Source organism: Schistocerca piceifrons, chromosome 3 (assembly GCF_021461385.2).
Source record: "Schistocerca piceifrons isolate TAMUIC-IGC-003096 chromosome 3, iqSchPice1.1, whole genome shotgun sequence".
NCBI lineage: Eukaryota > Metazoa > Arthropoda > Insecta > Orthoptera > Acrididae > Schistocerca > Schistocerca piceifrons.
In genome coordinates, this window is record NC_060140.1 from 743,641,099 (window position 1) to 743,660,378 (window position 19,280).

Consider the following 19,280-nt stretch of genomic DNA (forward strand, 5'->3'; position numbering starts at 1 on the left):
CAAACATACACACAAAATTCTAGCTTTCGCAACCTATGGTTGCCTCGTCAGGAAAGAGGGAAGGAGAAGGAAAGACAAAAGGATATGGGTTTTAAGGGAGAGGGTAAGGAGTCATTCCAATCCCGGGAGCGGAAAGACTTACCTTAGGGGGAAAAAAGGACAGGTATACACTCTCACACACACACATATCCATCCACACATACACAGACACAAGCAGACATTTGTAAAGGCAAAGAGTTTGGGCAGAGATGTCAGTCGGGGCGGATGTACAGAGGCAGAGATGAAGTTGAAAGACAGGTGAGGTATGAGCGGCGGCAAATTGAAATTAGAAATTAGCGGAGATTGAGGCCTGGCGGATAGCGAGAAGAAAGGATATGCTGAAGGGCAAGTTCCCATCTCCGGAGTTCTGACAGGTTGGTGTTAGTGGGAAGTATCCAGATAACCCGGACGGTGTAACACTGTGCCAAGATGTGCTGGCCGTGCACCAAGGCATGTTTAGCCACAGGGTGATCCTCATTACCAACAAACACTGTCTGCCTGTGCGAATGGACAGTTTGTTGCTGGTCATTCCCACATAGAACGCTTCACAGTGTAGGCAGGTCAGTTGGTAAATCACGTGGGTGCTTTCACACGTGGCTCTGCCTTTGATCGTGTACACCTTCCGGGTTACAGGACTGGAATAGGTGGTGGTGGGAGGGTGCATGGGACAGGTTTTACACCGGGGGCGGTTACAGGGGTAGGAGCCAGAGGGTAGGGAAGGTGGTTTGGGGATTTCATAGGGATGAACTAAGAGGTTGCGAAGGTTAGGTGGACGGCGGAAAGACACTCTTGGTGGAGTGGGGAGGATTTCATGAAGGATGGATCTCATTTCAGGGCAGGATTTGAGGAAGTCGTATCCCTGCTGGAGAGCCACATTCAGAATCTGATCCAGTCCCGGAAAGTATCCTGTCACAAGTGGGGCACTTTTGGGGTTCTTCTGTGGAAGGTTCCGGGTTTGAGGAGATGAGGATGTGGCTCTCGTTATTTGCTTCTGTACCAGGTCGGGAGGGTAGTTACGGGATGCAAAAGCTGTTTTCAGGTTGTTGGTGTAAAATATATATATATATATATATATATATATATATATATATATATATATATATATATATATATATATAATAGAGGGAAACATTCCACGTGGGAAAAATATATCTAAAAAGAAAGATGATGAAACTTACCAAACAAAAGCGCTGGCAGGTCGATAGACACACAAACAAACACAAACATACACACAAAATTCTAGCTTTCGCAACCAATGGTTGCCTCGTCAGGAAAGAGGGAAGGAGAAGGAAAGACAAAAGGATATGGGTTTTAAGGGAGAGGGTAAGGAGTCATTCCAATCCCGGGAGCGGAAAGCCTTACCTTAGGGGGAAAAAAGGACAGGTATACACTCGCACACACACACATATCCATCCACACATACACAGACACAAGCAGACATTTGTAAAGGCAAAGAGTTTGGGCAGAGATGTCAGTCGGGGCGGATGTACAGAGGGACGAGGCAACCATTGGTTGCGAAAGCTAGAATTTTGTGTGTATGTTTGTGTTTGTTTGTGTGTCTATCGACCTGCCAGCGCTTTTGTTTGGTAAGTTTCATCATCTTTCTTTTTAGATATATATATATATATATATATATATATATATATATATATATAGTTTTCTAATTTATCAAACAATGGAAAATCCAGGATGGAATATAACAATATTTTGAAAAGGAAAGTTGCTACTCACCATATAAAGCTTTCGGCCATTAAGGCCTTCATCAAAGGCCTTTGATGAAGGCCTTAATGGATGAAAGCCTTATTTATTTGTGACAGTCTTTTTGTCGTGCCTATCTGTGACTCAGCATTTCTGCTATATGGTGAGTAGCAACTTTCCTTTTCATAATATGTTTTTAATTTACAGTTATTGACTTTATTGAGAGCACAAACAATAATAATAGAAATACAGTGCCATAATACAATAATAGCAGTGATAACTGTTTTAATGGAACTGTTATATAATTATTCTAATACTACCTGAAGTATGAAATGAATAACACAAAAAGTATTTCACGTTACACTCACATTGTTATAGTCAAGTTTTCCCTCTTATATCTTTACATTATTCATCTACAACATCTTTGTAAAACTTGGCATCCTCTGGAATTTCAAAATAGTTTAGAAAAGCAGAAACATCTTTCTTCTTTCTTTGTTTACCTCATTTCGTTTTGATATAAGGGTGGATGTTAGTACTGTTGGATGGCATGGTTTCTCTCATTTCATGATGTCAATTTGTACTGGATGTCCACAGTATGTATCACTTAGTGGCACATTAATAATTTTCCTTGCTTTCTTGTACGAGATGACATGCTAGCTGTTCATTTTGAATGTTAGCTTGAATTTTAGTACTTTATGTGCACTATCTTTTAGATTTTTAACATCCCAGTCTGTGTTTAGAACTTTGAGAGCACCACGCTCTTCTAAAATATTGCAATATTCTTTAGCAGACTCGGTGCTTTCTCTTTTTCTGTAAGATTACTCAATTCCACCAAACACTCTTTCTGGAGGCATGTAGCTATGACCATGAACAGGGAAGAAGTGACAAATATTATTTAATCTTGTGCTCTTTTTCCAAGAACACTGCAAGCATAACTATATTTTGGCTGCTGCAAGACCTGAGAATAGATGTATAGTAGTGGCGCCATTATCTGATTTGTTTTTTATCTAAGTCAGAAAGAAAGTCCAGCAAAGCCAAAGCAATGTGAGTGCATCCTCTTTGTCTCGAAACAGGTGCAGAAAACAATACTTTGCCTTCTCAGCTCCATAGTATGGATAATATAACAACAAAAATAATCAATTATTGATAATATAATATAAATGGATAGATAAAATTTGTACTCAGCAAGTGCCAGCAGTGGAAAACACAACACACACAAGGATTTAACTTTCACAGACTTTCAGAGCCAGTGGATCCTTCTTCTGGCAGAAGAGTTGAAGAGGAAGGAAGAGGGGTGAAGGAAATGACTGGATAGGTTTTGGGAAAGGGGTACAGTTCAGAAAAATCACCTGGAACCCCAGGTCGGGGGAGACTTACCGGATGGGATGAGAAGGAAAGACAGACTGTTGGGGACTGCACCGGATGAGGTTTGACTCAAATTTTGTCCGGTGCAGTCCCCAGCAATCGATCTTTCCTCTTCATCCTGTCCGGTAAGTCTCCCCTGATCCAGAGTTCTGGGCGACTTTTCTGAACTGTATCCCTTTCCCTAAACCTCTCCAGTCCTTTTCCTTCACACCTCTTCCTTCCCCTTCAACTCTTCTGCCAGAAGAAGGAGCCACTAGCTCTGAAAGCTTGTAAAAGTTAAATCATTTTGTGTGTGTGTGTGTGTGTGTGTGTGTGTGTTTTCCCTTCCTACAGCTTGTTGAATAGATTTTTTATCTATCCATTTATAGTATGGATCATGATGCACAGATTGTATAACCATACTTGTCTAGCATAGAAAACCTCACTGATGGTTTTGTTGCAGGTCAAAGCAAATCTTAATGACAGTATGATTATCTTCCTTATTTATATCACAAAACCACTTTGCACAAATTTTATGTAACCTGTGTCTAGTTCATTCTTCTTCTTCTTCTTCATTTCAACCTTACAAGTGGAGTAGGTACCAGTGTGAGGGGTCCTGAATAATAGATTGAAATGTCTGTATGCTTGTCTTTTGATAAGGAGCATTGTTTCAGTCCAAAATATTTTTTCTTTTTTCACAGAATCTCCTGAACATTTTATTGACAAGAGATCTGAAGGCAAATAACCTCTCGTAGATTTCCCCCTTCGATGGTGGCCCTCTCTGCATTTATACATTTTTTGTATCATTCTTAATGACAATAGTTACCTCCTTATGGTCCTTTCCTGTTCTGTCGCGTCCTATCCTTTCCTTTGGCAACCTTCCTCCTTCATGGAACCTGCTTGCTAGATAGGATAACCTGCCCTTTGACATACCAGAGACACCTTGGAAAGTGGCAGCACAAAGAGGCACTACTTCACCATTCTTTTTTCTAATGGTATACTTGTCACTGTTTTCTTCCTTTTTGCATTATGAGTGTCCACTACTGTGCACTGAAGTGAAGAAATATTAACAAATTTTAACAGAAACTCACCTTGATCCATTTTATTTAATAAGGTCTTGCAATGATGAAAGCAGAAAATACCTTCATAGCACAGTCAGCAGCTTTCCACTCTCATTTCTGTAGCTTTTGAAGGCAAAACCTCAAGTTCATGATTGCATTTAATGATTTTTATACTTTTTGCTTTGCATATCAAGTTAATGTAAGCTCTTCTTGAATCGGGATTTTCTCCCATCAGAACATTCTCTTACTTGTATGCAATTTTCAGAATCACAAGAGTCATCGTCCATCCTGCTTCTGTGGAATAATTCTTTGTAGACATACACACGAGCATAAAGTGAATACCTGTCTAAAAGCAAGTTGCAGGTGTTCCGATGACAATGAAATCTGGGTGCAACACTATTCCTGCCAGTAAATATTGTTACAACAATGAGTAACACCGCTTACAGCAATCAGCGTACTCCATTATTGTTGACTGCTTGCTGCGGAAAGAAAGCTGAGACATGAGAGAGTAATTATATTGCACTTGTCGACTTTTGCTATAAATGTAAGAATGCGTATATCGGGTTTTGCTAAAACTTTGTGATTTGGAGTATACATGGCAGTAGTCAAATTTTGCTAAAACTTTGTTCAGAGGTTGATGAGAAAGGACAACATTATGCTATTACCACACCTAACTCAATTTTCAAATTTTTTGCATATATAAGGTTTTGAAAAAATGCTCCTCAATTAAGGAATGAGAACCTGCCATTTGATCTATAGTGAGATGCCATGATGTAGAATCTATAATGAGATCTGTGCAAATGGGTTTCCTATAAATGCTGAATCTATGTCAGCCATCTTCTTTAGCAACAGTTGCATCAGGGAAAATGATTACCCCCTTTACACTCATGTTCAACAGTAAATTTTAGCTTAAGGTAAATGGCACTAAGCTTCAGTAATCTCATTGATTTCATTTACATTCGCTTTGCATAATAATAAGAGACCATGAACAAGCAAGTAATAATATATAATTTAGTTAGCTAAACCCAAGTAAGACAATTGTAAGCCAATGCTAATTACTAAAACTTCAAGAACAATTACAAATTGTTTGAAAAAATAAAAATAATGCTAATAAAACAATACTATGTTCAAATAAGAAATTAGAAAAGCATAAAGCATTAGTTATAAAGACCAATAAAGGGAACACTGTGGTCATTATGAATGAAAATGAACACATATCTAAAACTGGAAATGAAATTAGAGAAATAAAATAAGAGTCCTACAACAAAATGCCATAATGATTTGAAATGTAAAATCCAGAATTCTAACTTACTATTTAACACTAATAAAAAGGAATGATTTTTGTTATGAACCGATTAACACCAGTCACCAGAGGACAGGTTAAACTGCACAAACAATTCATGAGGCTAAACTCCAACAATGAGTGGAGTCCTGATGCACCTATTAACAGATGTCTGTCCAGAAAGTTAAAAGCTTTATATACATTTAATCAAGAGTTTAGTATTAAGAATATCTATGACTTTGCTGATAGTGTCAAACATACTGCAATACCTGCATACATGTTGTTTGCATTACTTGACATAGTAAATTAGTACACATGTGTGCCAATCAGTGAAACACTATTTCACTAAACACAATCTACTACTAGATAAAAAAGTATCTGTAAGACAAACAATGGAGTTGTTTACGTTCTATAACCCTTGTTGGTATCATGGCTGAAATATTCATTAACCACATAGAGCAGAAATTTTTTATGAAAACCGACAGTTAGCTAACAAAATTATATACTACTACTGATTTGTTTATGATTCCATATTATTAAATGGGAATGTAAAGGAAATCAATGAGATTCCCATGGAGCTTAGTGCTTTTCACCAAGCAAAACTTTATTGTTGAACATGAATGTAAAGGGGTACGCAATTTCCCTGGTGAAATGTCACTAAAAAGGACAGGAGACATAGATTTATCATTTACAAGAAGCCCACTTATACAGATCTCATTATGGATTATACATCATGGCACCTAAGAACTCTGAATATAAGGGCATCACCTGAAAGAACCAGAGAAAATACCTACTTTCTAGTCTGACCTAAAGAATTTTGATGACATATTTGGGCATTCCAGTCAGCACCAACCCCACTTGGCAGAACAAGTCCTTAGCAACTTGCAGTACTTGCTGGCAGTGTGGCTGAGTGGCAGCATGGCCACAGACAGACTGGAAATCTAAAGTGCACGAATGCAACACACCTCAGACACGCTCTTGGGTGAAAACTATCCAAATATCTTATTTCAATATTTTAATTCAATTATAAATTTTAACAAGACATGCCATGTATTAACATTAAGTGCATTAGCTAACATGCTTCTCAATGTCATATTGTATCTTTTACACAGTTCTTTGTCATATTTTAATAATGCTCAATAGCAGTATTTTTTGTCTCCCTGCCACTATCCTCCCTCTTATCATCATTTAGGATGTGTAGTTCAATATAATGCCAGATCCCACAGAATATTCTCACAAGTAGTTACCTTTATTGTACAACTTTATCTTTCTTTTCTTTTTTTCCCTTAAGAATTGTGACTTTTCACTAATCATGATTAATCAGGAACTATTTTATGTTGTAAATAATCTCAATCTGCGTAATTTCAGTAATCAGGTACAGCTTTTAATGTTTTTAATTTTGAATATTTTTCTGTCTGTGTTATCTGAAGAAAAAGTTATTTACGTTTTATTTTTAGAACTGAAGATGATCATTGTTTATGAAAGAAACTGGCAATTAACTGTGAACATTTGCAACTGACACTGTAGTAATAAATAAAAAAAAAGCTTGTGCTCAAAATATACAAGACCAGACCTTAATACAGTTACTGTTGCATACCTCAGTATATACCAGATAAGAAAAAGAACATGGAGCTCAACCATGCACACTTACCGCAGATTGTTACATACATCAGAAAATTATCAAAGTAAGGGAAACATCTATATTTTATACACTCCATCTCTGCAATGCCAACGGCCTTGCCACAGTGGTCCCCAATTCCCATCAGATCACTGAAGTTAAGCACTGTCGGGCTCAGCTAACTCAGACGAGTGACCATTCAGGTCTGCTGAACACTGTTGTCAGCCGGGCAGCAATCAGCACTTGTGAAGCCAAATGAGGAGCTGCTTGAGTGAGAAGTGGCAGCTGCAGTCATGAGAAGTGACAATGGCTGGGAGGGTGGTGTGCTGACTACATGCACCTTCATATCTGTATCCAATGACGCCTATCGGCTGAATGTGACACGGTGGTCAGGCAGCACCATTGGGCTTTCTGAGGCCTGTTCATATATACATCTCTCCTGTATGACAATACTGATCACTTACTCCTTGTGATAGTTCTTTTTGTTGCAGCAATGGAGTAAATGATTGTAATGTTTATGACTACATTATACTATAGTTATTCACAAATTAATTAAGGAACAGAAAGGAATATGTACAGGAAAGAAGAGTAAAATGTCCACTAACACAAATACAAGACATACTGCAACAGAAACTATTCTAGGTTAATGTCCTCAAATTGGAAGCTGGCAGCTGTAAGCAACAGATAGCATGAATGTTAACAATTGCCATCATAGTCTTAGAATTAACAGATAAAAAGTAGAGTGAAAGGAAGCAAACAAGTACAGAAAGGTGAAGAAAGGCGGTTGGCACACAGCAATAATGTTACAATACTGTCATATTGACAGACTGTTCTACTCATTTTAATTGCCCACTTTCAGATCTAGTAAATTGGTTACAATAATCAGGAACAGGTTTAATGTTCACAGTATACGAAATTTTGGGCACAAGCAGATGTTTAATGTTATACTTCACAGTGTAAAAACAAAATATTGTTTTAATAACCCACTTATGGAAATGGAAGAGGATGTAGATGAAGATGAAATGGGAGATAAGACACTGCGTGAAGAGTTTGACAGAGCACTGAAAGACCTGAGTCGAAACAAGGCCCCGGGAGTAGACAACATTCCATTAGAACTACTGACAACCTTGGGAGAGCCAGTCATGACAAAACTCTACCATCTGGTGAGCAAGATGTATGAGACAGGCGAAATACCCTCAGACTTCAAGAAGAATATAATAATTCCAATCCCAAAGAAAGCAGGTGTTGACAGATGTGAAAATTACCGAACTATCAGTTTAATAAGTCACAGCTGCAAAATACTAACGCGAATTCTTTACAGACGAATGGAAAAACTAGTAGAAGCGGACCTCGGGGAAGATCAGTTTGGATTCCATAGAAATGTTGTAACACGTGAGGCAATACTAACCTTATGACTTATCTTAGAACAAAGATTAAGAAAAGGTAAACCTACGTTTCTAGCATTTGTAGACTTAGAGAAAGCTTTTGACAACGTTAACTGGAATACTCTCTTTCAAATTCTGAAGGTGGCAGGGGTAAAATACAAGGAGCGAAAGGCTATTTACAATTTGTACAGAAACCAGATGGCAGTTATAAGAGTCGAGGGGCATGTAAGGGAAGCAGTGGTTGGGAAGGGAGTGAGACAGGGTTGTAGCCTCTCCCCGATGTTATTCAATCTGTATATTGAGCAAGCAGTAAAGGAACCAAAAGAAAAATTCGGAGTAGGTATTAAAATTCATAGAGAAGAAGTAAAAACTTTGAGGTTCGCCAATGACATTGTAATTCTGTCAGAGACAGCAAAGGACTTGGAAGAGCAGTTGAACGGAATGGACAGTGTCTTGAAAGGAGGATATAAGATGAACATCAACAAAAGCAAAACGAGGATAATGGAATGTAGTCAAATTAAATTTGGTGATGCTGAGGGGATTAGATTAGGAAATGAGACACTTAAAGTAGTAAAGGAGTTTTGCTATTTAGGGAGTAAAATAACTGATGATGGTCGAAGTAGAGAGGATATAAAATGTAGACTGGCAATGGCAAGGAAATCATTTCTGAAAAAGAGAAATTTGTTAACATCGAGTATAGATTTAAGTGTCAGGAAGTCGTTTCTGAAAGTATTTGTATGGAGTGTAGCCATGTATGGAAGTGAAACATGGACGATAACCAGTTTGGACAAGAACAGAATAAAAGCTTTCGAAATGTGGTGCTACAGAAGAATGCTGAAGATAAGGTGGGTAGATCACGTAACTAATGAGGAGGTATTGAATAGGATTGGGGAGAAGAGAAGTTTGTGGCACAACTTGACTAGAAGAAGGGATCGGTTGGTAGGACATGTTTTGAGGCATCAAGGGATCACAAATTTAGCATTGGAGGGCAGCGTGGAGGGTAAAAATCGTAGAGGGAGACCAAGAGATGAATACACTAAGCAGATTCAGAAGGATGTAGGTTGCAGTAGGTACTGGGAGATGAAGAAGCTTGCATAGGATAGAGTAGCATGGAGAGCTGCATCAAACCAGTCCCAGGACTGAAGACCACAACAACAACAACAACAACAACAACCCACTTAAGTTTCGTTATTAGTAAGGAACAATAAATAAACAGGTTTTTCCTACTGCTCTACCTCCCTCCCCCTGACACTGGAAAAGTTGTAGAATTACTGAGAACTAATAAAATAGACGCCACACTATAAAGCATACCAGTTTTTCTGCACCCGTATTTCATGCGTGCACTTAAGTTGATATTTTGCAAGAGTTTTTCAGTTAAATATCATGCACAGTTTCAAAATTGTATCAATGCGTGAACCATTATGAGACTCAAATTCCACATGTTTTACCTGTAGAACAATATTGGAAGTGGCACTGTGGCGAGGTGCCAGAGTGCATGGGCATCTAACGTCCATAACAAAGGTGGGAAGTCTGCAATCTCAAGTAGTAATGAGAGACCAGCCAACACTACAAACAGAGCACAGCGCCAAACATAGGGCTGCATCTTTCGACACCACGTACACCATAACAACCATCCCAGTCCATTCACGATACCTGAAACAAAGTCCAACAACCTGATATAAATGGCCAAGTATGTACAGTAATTCAGAATGAAAATCAAAAAGAACATCTATAGTTTGTAAATATGCTTCCTGACAAATTATTCCAATGGGTAGAATTCACATTCTGAACTACAAATGAGAAGACCATCATAGAGACAACAAACTTGTATGTCTTAAATTCAAACATCTGTTGGTCACAAATAATCTTTTGTCTATGCAGAAGAAAACAAAGTTTCTACAGATAGTAATAGTTGAAAAAATGTAGGAAGAAAATGAAAGCAGAAAGAAGGGTTGACAGGTGGAAGGGGGTTGGGGGTGGGGTGGGCTGGGGAGGGAGGGGAGGGGGTTGGGAGTGGAGAGGGAGGCATGGCAGCTGCAGAAAAAAAGAAACATACTTAACAAAAAAGAGAAGTGATGGAAAACATAAGACTAGGATTTCTCAAAAAAGTTGCTGAGAAAACCACAAAGCAATATATTGATAGAAGTTGCTATTAAAACAATATTTTTTACATTTGAATTTAGAAAATTACTCGAAAAGATCAAGGAGGTTAAGAACACTACAAAACAAAGAAAGTAAAAGAGCTGAACACACATTTGAAAGTTATGTTCCGCAATTTCTACAATAAGGCAATGAGTAAGTCAAATTTAATGGAAACACTGAAAAGGTAAACATGGCAGTAAGGAATAACCACAATATCAACAAGTATTTGAATGTTTATGGGATGCACACAAGCAGGTCTCCATCATATCCAGTATTAGTGAGAGTTGAAATTAAATGTCCCCATGCCACATGTTGTTGTGGTCTTCAGTCCTGAGACTGGCTTGATGCAGCTCTCCATGCTACTCTATCCTGTGCAAGTTTCTTCATCTCCCAGTACCTACTGCAGCCTACATCCTTCTGAATCTGCTTAGTGTATTCATCTCTTCGTCTCCCTCTACGATTTTTACCCTCCACACTGCCTTCCAATACTAAATTGGTGATCCCTTGATGCCTCAGAACATGCCCTACAAACCGATCCCTTCTTCTAGGCAATTTGTGCCACAAATTCCTCTTCTCCCCAATTCTATTCAGTACCTCCTCATTAGTTATGTGATCTACCCATCTAATCTTCAGCATTCTTCTGTAGCACCACATTTCGAAAGCTTCTATTCTCTTCTTGTCCAAACTATTTATCGTCCATGCTTCACTTCCATACATGGCTACACTCCATACAAATACTTTCAGAAACGACTTCCTGACACTTAAATCTATACTCGATGTCAACAAATTTCTCTTCTTCAGAAACACTTTCCTTGCCATTGCCAGTCTACATTTTATATCCTCTCTACTTCGACCATCATCAGTTATTTTGCTCCCCAAATGGCAAAACTCCTTTACTACTTTAAGTGTCTCATTTCCTAATCTAATTCCCTCAGCATCACCCGACTTAATTCGACTACATTCCATTATGGTCGTTTTGCTTTTGTTGTTGGTCATCTTATACCCTCCTTTCAAGATACTGTCTATTCTGTTCAACTCCTCTTCCAAGTCCTTTGCTGTCTCTGACAGAATTACAATGTCATCGGCAAACCTCAAAGTTTTTATTTCTTCTCCATGGATTTTAATACCTACTCTGAACTTTTCTTTTGTTTCCTTTCCTGCTTGCTCAATATACAGATTGAATAGCGTCGGGGAGAGGCTACAACCCTTTCTCACTCCCTTCCCAACCACTGCTTCCCTTTCATGCCCCTCGACTCTTATAACTGCCCTCTGGTTTCTGTACAAACTGTAAATAGCCTTTTGCTGCCTGTATTTTACCCCTGCCACCTTCAGAATTTGAAAGAGAGTATTCCAGTCAACATTATCAAACCTTTCTCTAAGTCTACAAATGCTAGAAATGTAGGTTTGCCTTTCCTTAATCTAGCTTCTAAGATAAATCGTGTTCCAACATTTCTACGGAATCCAAACTGATCATCCCTGAGGCCAGCTTCTACCAGTTTTTCCATTCGTCTGTAAACAATTCGTGTTAGTATTTTGCAGCTGTGACTTATTAAACTGATAGTTCGGTAATTTTAACATCTGTCAACACCTGCTTTCTTTGGGATTGGAATTACTACATTCCTCTCGAAGTCTGAGGGAATTTCGCCTGTCTCATACATCTTACTCACCAGATGGTAGGGTTTTGTTAGGCCTGGCTCCCCCAAGGCTGTCAGTAGTTCTAATGGAATGTTGTCTACTCCCGGGGCCTTGTTTCGACTTAGGTCTTTCAGTGCTCTGTCAAACTCTTCACGCAGTATCATATCTCCCATTTCATCTTCATCTACCTCCTCTTCCATTTCCATAATATTGTCTTCAAGAACATCGCCCTGTATAGACCCTCTATATACTCCTTCCACCTTTCTGCTTTCCCTTCTTTGCTTAGAACTGGGTTTCCATCTGAGCTCTTGATATTCATGCAAGTGGTTCTCTTTTCTCCAAAGATCTCTTTAATTTTCCTGGAGGCAGTATCTATCTTACCCCTCTTGAGATAAGCCTCTACATCCTTACATTTGTCCTCTAGCCATCCCTGCATAGCCATTTTGCACTTCCTGTCGATCTCATTTTTAGACGTTTGTATTCCTTTTTGCCTGCTTCACGTACTGCATTTTTGTATTTTCTCCTTTCATCAAGTAAATTCAGTATCTCTTCTGTTACCCAAGGACTTCTACTAGCCCTCGTCTTTTTACCTATTGATCCTCTGCTGCCTTCACTATTTCATTGCTCAAAGCTACCCATTCTTCTTCTACTGTATTTCTTTCCCCCATTCCTGTCAATTGTTCCCTTATGCTCTCCCTGAAACTCTGCACAACCTCTGGTTCTTTCAGTTTATCCAGGTCCCATCTCCTTAAATTCCCACCTTTTTGCAGTTTCTTCAGTTTTAATCTACAGTTCATAACCAATAGATTGTGGTCAGAGTCCACATCTGCCCCTGGAAATGTCTTACAATTTAAAATCTGGGTCCTAAATCTCTGTCTTACCATTATATAATCTATCTGAAACCTTTTAGAATCTCCAGGGTTCTTACATGTATACAACCTTCTTTCATGATTCTTAAACCAAGTGTTAGCTATGATTAAGTTATGCTCTGTGCAAAATTCTACCAGGCGGATTCCTCTCATTTCTTAGCCCCAATCCATATTCACCTACTACGTTTCCTTCTCTTCCTTTTCCTACTCTCGAATTCCAGTCACCCATGACTATTAAATTTTCGTCTCCCTTCACTACCTGAATAATTTCTTTTATCTCATCATACATTTCATCAATTTCTTCATCATCTGCAGAGCTAGTTGGCATATAAACTTGTACTACTGTAGTAGGCATGGGCTTCGTATCTATCTTGGCCACAACAATGCGTTCACTATGCTGTTTGTAGTAGCTTACCCGCACTCCTATTTTCCTATTCATTATTAAAGCTACTCCTGCATTACCCCTATTTGATTTTGTATTTATGATCCTGTATTCGCCTGACCAAAAGTCTTGTTCCTCCTGCCACCGAACTTCACTAATTCCCACTATATCTAACTTTAACCTATCCATTTCCCTTTTTAAATCTTCTAACCTACCTGCCCGATTAAAGGATCTGACATTCCATGCTCCGATCCGTAGAACGCCAGTTTTCTTTCTCTTGATAGCGACGCCCTCTTGAGTAGTCCCCGCCCGGAGATCCGAATGGGAGACTATTTTACCTCCGGAATATTTTACCCAAGAGGACGCCATCATCATATAATCATACAGTAAAGCTGCATACCCTTGGGAAAAATTACGGCTGTAGTTTCCCCTTGCTTTCAGCCGTTCGCAGTACCAAAACAGCAAGGCCGTTTTGGTTAGTGTTACAGGGCCAGATCAGTCAATCATCCAGACTGTTGCCCCTGCAATTACTGAAAAGGCTGCTGCCCCTCTTCAGGAACCACACGTTTGTCTGGCATCTCAACAGATACCTCTCCGTTGTGGTTGCACCTACGGTACGGCTATCTGTATCGTTGAGGCACGCAAGCCTCCCCACCAACGGCAGGGTCCATGGTTCATGGGGGGGCCATGCCACATAAGGGACAGTTAATTTTAGTGGCCAATTGCAACAAAGTGCAAGAGTTTGAGGCACTGACAAAAAACAATGGAGCTCACAGAATATATTGCTCTGCAAAACTTAAGGACGAGCTAGATAAAGTGACATAAAATTAACTGCTCATTGGAAATTAATGAAAAAGAGGGAGCATGTTACCAGATGTCTCTCTGTCACACACATAAAGCTGGACATCGCAGTGTGGGATGTCAGTAGACTATAGTGCCAAATGGGGCTGGCCCCACAACACAAGGCAGTTGAAGGTACAGGAAAACACAGTGCGTGTGTGTGTGTGTGTGTGTGTGTGTGTGTGTGTGTCAATCAGCAATGAGTTATGGAGGGCTGTGGTGGTGATCTTCATAACAACATGGCCCAGAAGCAATATTTCGATGATTACATGGGGAAGAAGCATCAGGTAACTGAAAGAAGAATGAACTGTGATGAGTGTAGCCCATGAATTTGGTATTGCTCACAGTATATATATATATATATATATATATATATATATATCTAAAAAGAAAGATGATGAAACTTACCAAACAAAAGCGCTGGCAGGTCGATAGACACACAAACAAACACAAACATTATTATATATATATATATATATATATATATATATATATATATATATATATATATATATATATATATATATATATATATATATATAACCAGAGCCACTTCCTCGTCCCCTCAAACCCAGAATCCCCCACAGAAGAATCACAAAAGTGCCCCACTTGTGACAGGATACTTTCCGGGACTGGACCAGACTCTGAATGTGGCTCTCCAGCAGGGATACGACTTCCTCAAATCCTGCCCTGAAATGAGATCCATCCTTCATGAAATCCTCCCCACTCCGCCAAGAGTGTCTTTCCGCCGTCCACCTAACCTTCGTAACCTGTTAGTTCATCCCTATGAAATCCCCAAACCACCTTCCCTACCCTCTGGTTCCTATCCTTGTAACCGCCCCCGATGCAAAACCTGTCCCATGCACCCTCCCACCACTACCTACTCCAGTCCTGTAACCCGGAAGGTGTACACGATCAAAGGCAGAGCCACGTGTGAAAGCACCCACGTGATTTACCAACTGACCTGTCTACACTGTGACGCATTCTATGTGGGAATGACCAGCAACAAACTGTCCATTCGCATGAATGGACACAGGCAGACAGTGTTTGTTGGTAATGAGGATCACCCTGTGGCTAAACATGCCTTGGTGCACGGCCAGCACATCTTGGCACAGTGTTACACCGTCCGGGTTATCTGGATACTTCCCACCAACACCAACCTATCCGAACTCCGGAGATGGGAACTTGCCCTTCAGTATATCCTCTCTTCTCGTCATCCGCCAGGCCTCAATCTCCGCTAATTTCAAGTTGCCGCCACTCATACCTCACCTGTCTTTCAACAACTTCTTTGCCTCTACACTTCTGCCTCGACTGACATCTCTGCCCAAACTCTTTGTCTTTAAATATGTCTGCTTGTGTCTGTATGTGTGGATGGATATGTGCGTGTGTGCGAGTGTATACCTGTCCTTTTTTCCCCCTAAGGTAAGTCTTTCCGCTCCCGGGATTGGAATGACTCCTTACCCTCTCCTTTAAAACCCACTTCCTTTCGTCTTCCCCTCTCCTTCCCTCTTTCCTGATGAGGCAACAATTTGTTGCGAAAGCTTGAATTTTGTGTGTATGTTTGTGTTTGTTTGTGTGTCTATCGACCTGCCAGCGTTTTTGTTCGGTAAGTCACCTCATCTTTGTATATATATATATTTTTTTTTTTTTTGCATGCTTTGGGTGTGCCGGGCCACACGCACTGCTGCCTGAAGGAGAAAATGTGGTTGACCAAGGTCAACTGCAGCAGCATATGGGTACTAACTACATTTTGTAACATGCTAGAAAGGACCCAATCAAACTGTGAGTGCAATTGGAATCAGATTTAACATGACTGCAAGGTATCTCACAGTCCACAGTGGCGCAACTGCATGGGGGTGGTCTCTTTGTCCAATGACCAGTACATTGTTTTCTGTTGATGCCTGAACATCAGAGGCACAGTTTGTGATGGTGCAAAGAGCACAGGGAATGTACCAGCAAGGAACAGGGTCAGTTGCTCTCCTCAGTTGAGAGCAGATTTGGTCCGAGTAGCAATTCTCAACGTTTCCTCATATGGCAAGAGATGGGAACATGTGATGCACCCAGTATGGTGTAACGGAGTATCAGAAAGTGTCACATTGCTGCTCTTACTGCCTTAGTGAATACAGGTGAGAAGGCAACATAATTAAAATTAATGCTTGTCAAGACAACTGAGTTAGATTAATACACTTTAGTTGTATCCTATTACAATTATTATTTTTGCATGAATAACTGTTTTATTTTGTTTTATGATAAGACCAACATCAAAGAAGATATGGGGATAAAATCATATGAAGAACTGAAGAGGATGACAGTGGAGAAAGGGACATGGCTAAATCGACAAGGCATAGCCTTTAGTTTATGATGATGACAATAATAATAATAATAATAATAATAATAATAAGACCAAGGGCGATGTGATATGCTGACAGTAGAGTCTTTGCTGCTGAGAGCCAAAGATGCTGCACTGTTCACTGTCACAACTGAAGTGATTGCCGACGACAACAAGAAGGTCCTGCTAGCAATTGTGAAACTCTGGTTTTCAATTTGTGTTGATTGGTGCTATTATAATTAAAAATCAAAATGTATGTGTAATGAAATTATAATGATGTAAGAGTCAGTCTGCTGCTGCCTTCTAATAAGTCATACATATTGTTTTACACAATTTAAAGGGAATAAGAGTGTTCCAATCTGAAAGTTGATTTCACATCATATTTAGTTTAGAAGTGAAGAAGTCAATTTATTTTCTAATGTTCATATACACATATTTCTGTTCAACTAGCAGAAGAATTTTACAGCCTTTCATATAATTTGATGTCAGTAACACAGCCTGAAATAAATGAATGTAGGTAGAAATTTCACCAATATACAGCACCTTTGACTGATTACCATCGTACCTCTAATTTTTGAGAGAACAAATGAAGGATTTTTTTCTCCAATCAGGTCTCTTTCTGAAACAAGGATATGAATTTATCAAATAATAATTCACTACCAAAATTCAGCAACCTGATGTGGCTTACACTCTGGTTACTGAGCAGGTCAAAGAAAGTAACTGAAAGTCACTTCTTTGATCCAAAAGTGTAATGCCGACACATGGTGAGACATACACAGGACACCAGAGAGACTAAGAGAGATTGGAGAATCCACTAAAAGGACTCAACAAAGTTGACTGGTAGCAGATGCAGAAGAGTACCCTGCAACTGCCAACGTATTTGGGAAGATACAAGGACAAGCAATGCCAAATGCCACTGCTCCATGGGCCAACCACCTGGTAACATATGCTGCTGATAACTGGAAAGCAATGGGTAATTAGACATTGCAACCTGGTTGTGGCAGCTGGGTGCATCTGCTGTCTGGGTGTGGCGATGTTGCACCAAATTCCAGCCAACAATCTATAATTAATTTTTCCCGTGAGTCTGATTCATTATGATAATGAAAGAATTGTACAGTGTTGTGTAAAAGCTACAAGGTGAAACGTTGTGTGTGTCTTGCAAGATACTGTGTAAATCTTATATTTTATTAAAGAGAATTCAAACTATAATTATCTATTGTGTCCAAGCAAAGTTTTGATGAAGAGAATATACCTTGGTGAGTCCAAATAGTGATGTGAAGAATGAGACAATTAGAGTTCATAGTTAATTAACCTACATAAACAGTTGAAGTACACAGGATGAGAATACAAAATCAGAACAGAATCAACAGAGTAACAGTCTTAAGTATAAAGGTTGCAAATACACATTCACAATTAGAAATGCATATTTGCGAATCAATGGAGGAAAATGCTCAAATGAAAAATGGTATATTGATGTTAAGTAGACAGATAGGGAACTTAAAAATACAAATCAAGATGACATTGACAAAAATACTATAATAAGAAAAGAGATTTTTGACCAAACTGGTTTTAGCTCATTAAGTTTTTGGAGTTCATCAAGGAAGTATCATCATACATAGAAGGGTGTCGGTGAAACAAAATGTGGAATTTTTAGCAATAATTAATTGTATTGAAGAGGCATACAAAAAATTAGTAAATTTAAAATCCAAGGTACAGGAAAACTGCAACGCACTCAGCATTTTGCAGACCACTATAAGCAAAATGTGTTCATACTGTCAGGAAGGTAATGGGTTACAAAAAGCTACACTGTAAGAATGTTGAGAAAAGGTAAAGGACTGTTTACAAGAGGTGTGCAAGCAAACAAGAAAAAGCGGAGGACTTTTTACAAGAGGTATGCAAGCAAACAGTTCTTAGTGTATCCCCCATACTAATGAAAATAAACCACATCCACTGAGCGAGTGGTAGGACGAGTTTAGCTTAGCAAACAGTCATACGGCAAGTCATTTACCGAGACTTAACCTAAAAGGGGAGCTACATCCAATTATATTTTTGGGAACCTTTGAGGGAGCTCTATCTTCCACATGGGAAGATAAAAGGACAATCCAGCTTGTGAGAGGGCATTTAGAGGCTGAAGCCACCAAGTGGGCCGTCCTTCATAAACAGGACTTTACAAACTTGGCAGATTCCTGACAGCAATTTAAAATAAATATTGGTCAAAGGTGCGCAATGGTAGTCAACTCTAGAATTACTAAATCCATGTCCTTATAATAAAAGATAAGAAGGATTTAGAAAATATTTTGAGTGGCACTTGAATCAAAGTAAGTTTGTAGATCTAGTGACAGTAACCTTATTAAAGTACTTATTAGCCACCTAGGGAATTAGATATCTTGAATAAAACCAGGGTTGGTTGGTTTAAAAGAGGGGGGGGGGGGGGGGGGGAGAGGAGGAGGACCAAACTACGAGGTCATCGGTCCCTTGTTCCTAATAAAACAATGCCGCAAGTGTGAGAATAAAACAGACGAGACATGTAACACAAAACGGAAAGAAAGGAAAAACCACAAGAATTAAGGAAAGGCAATGAACACTAAATGGAATAAAAGAGGACAAGAAAACAACAGAGAGACGCTAGAAACAGAAGAGAGTATAACAAGAAAGC

The 19,280-nt window shown here is 39.2% G+C and overlaps 1 protein-coding gene across 2 annotated transcripts in view; it reads right to left on the minus strand.

Annotated features, from left to right (window-relative positions):
- Positions 1 to 19,280, minus strand: part of LOC124789656 (post-GPI attachment to proteins factor 3) — a 131,636-nt gene that overhangs the window by 31,793 nt on the left and 80,563 nt on the right. For both annotated transcript variants that reach the window (XM_047257089.1, XM_047257090.1), the window contains one exon: positions 9,876 to 10,080. In XM_047257089.1, the coding sequence (XP_047113045.1) occupies positions 9,876 to 10,080 (205 nt within the window). The remainder of the gene's footprint in view (positions 1 to 9,875; positions 10,081 to 19,280) is intronic.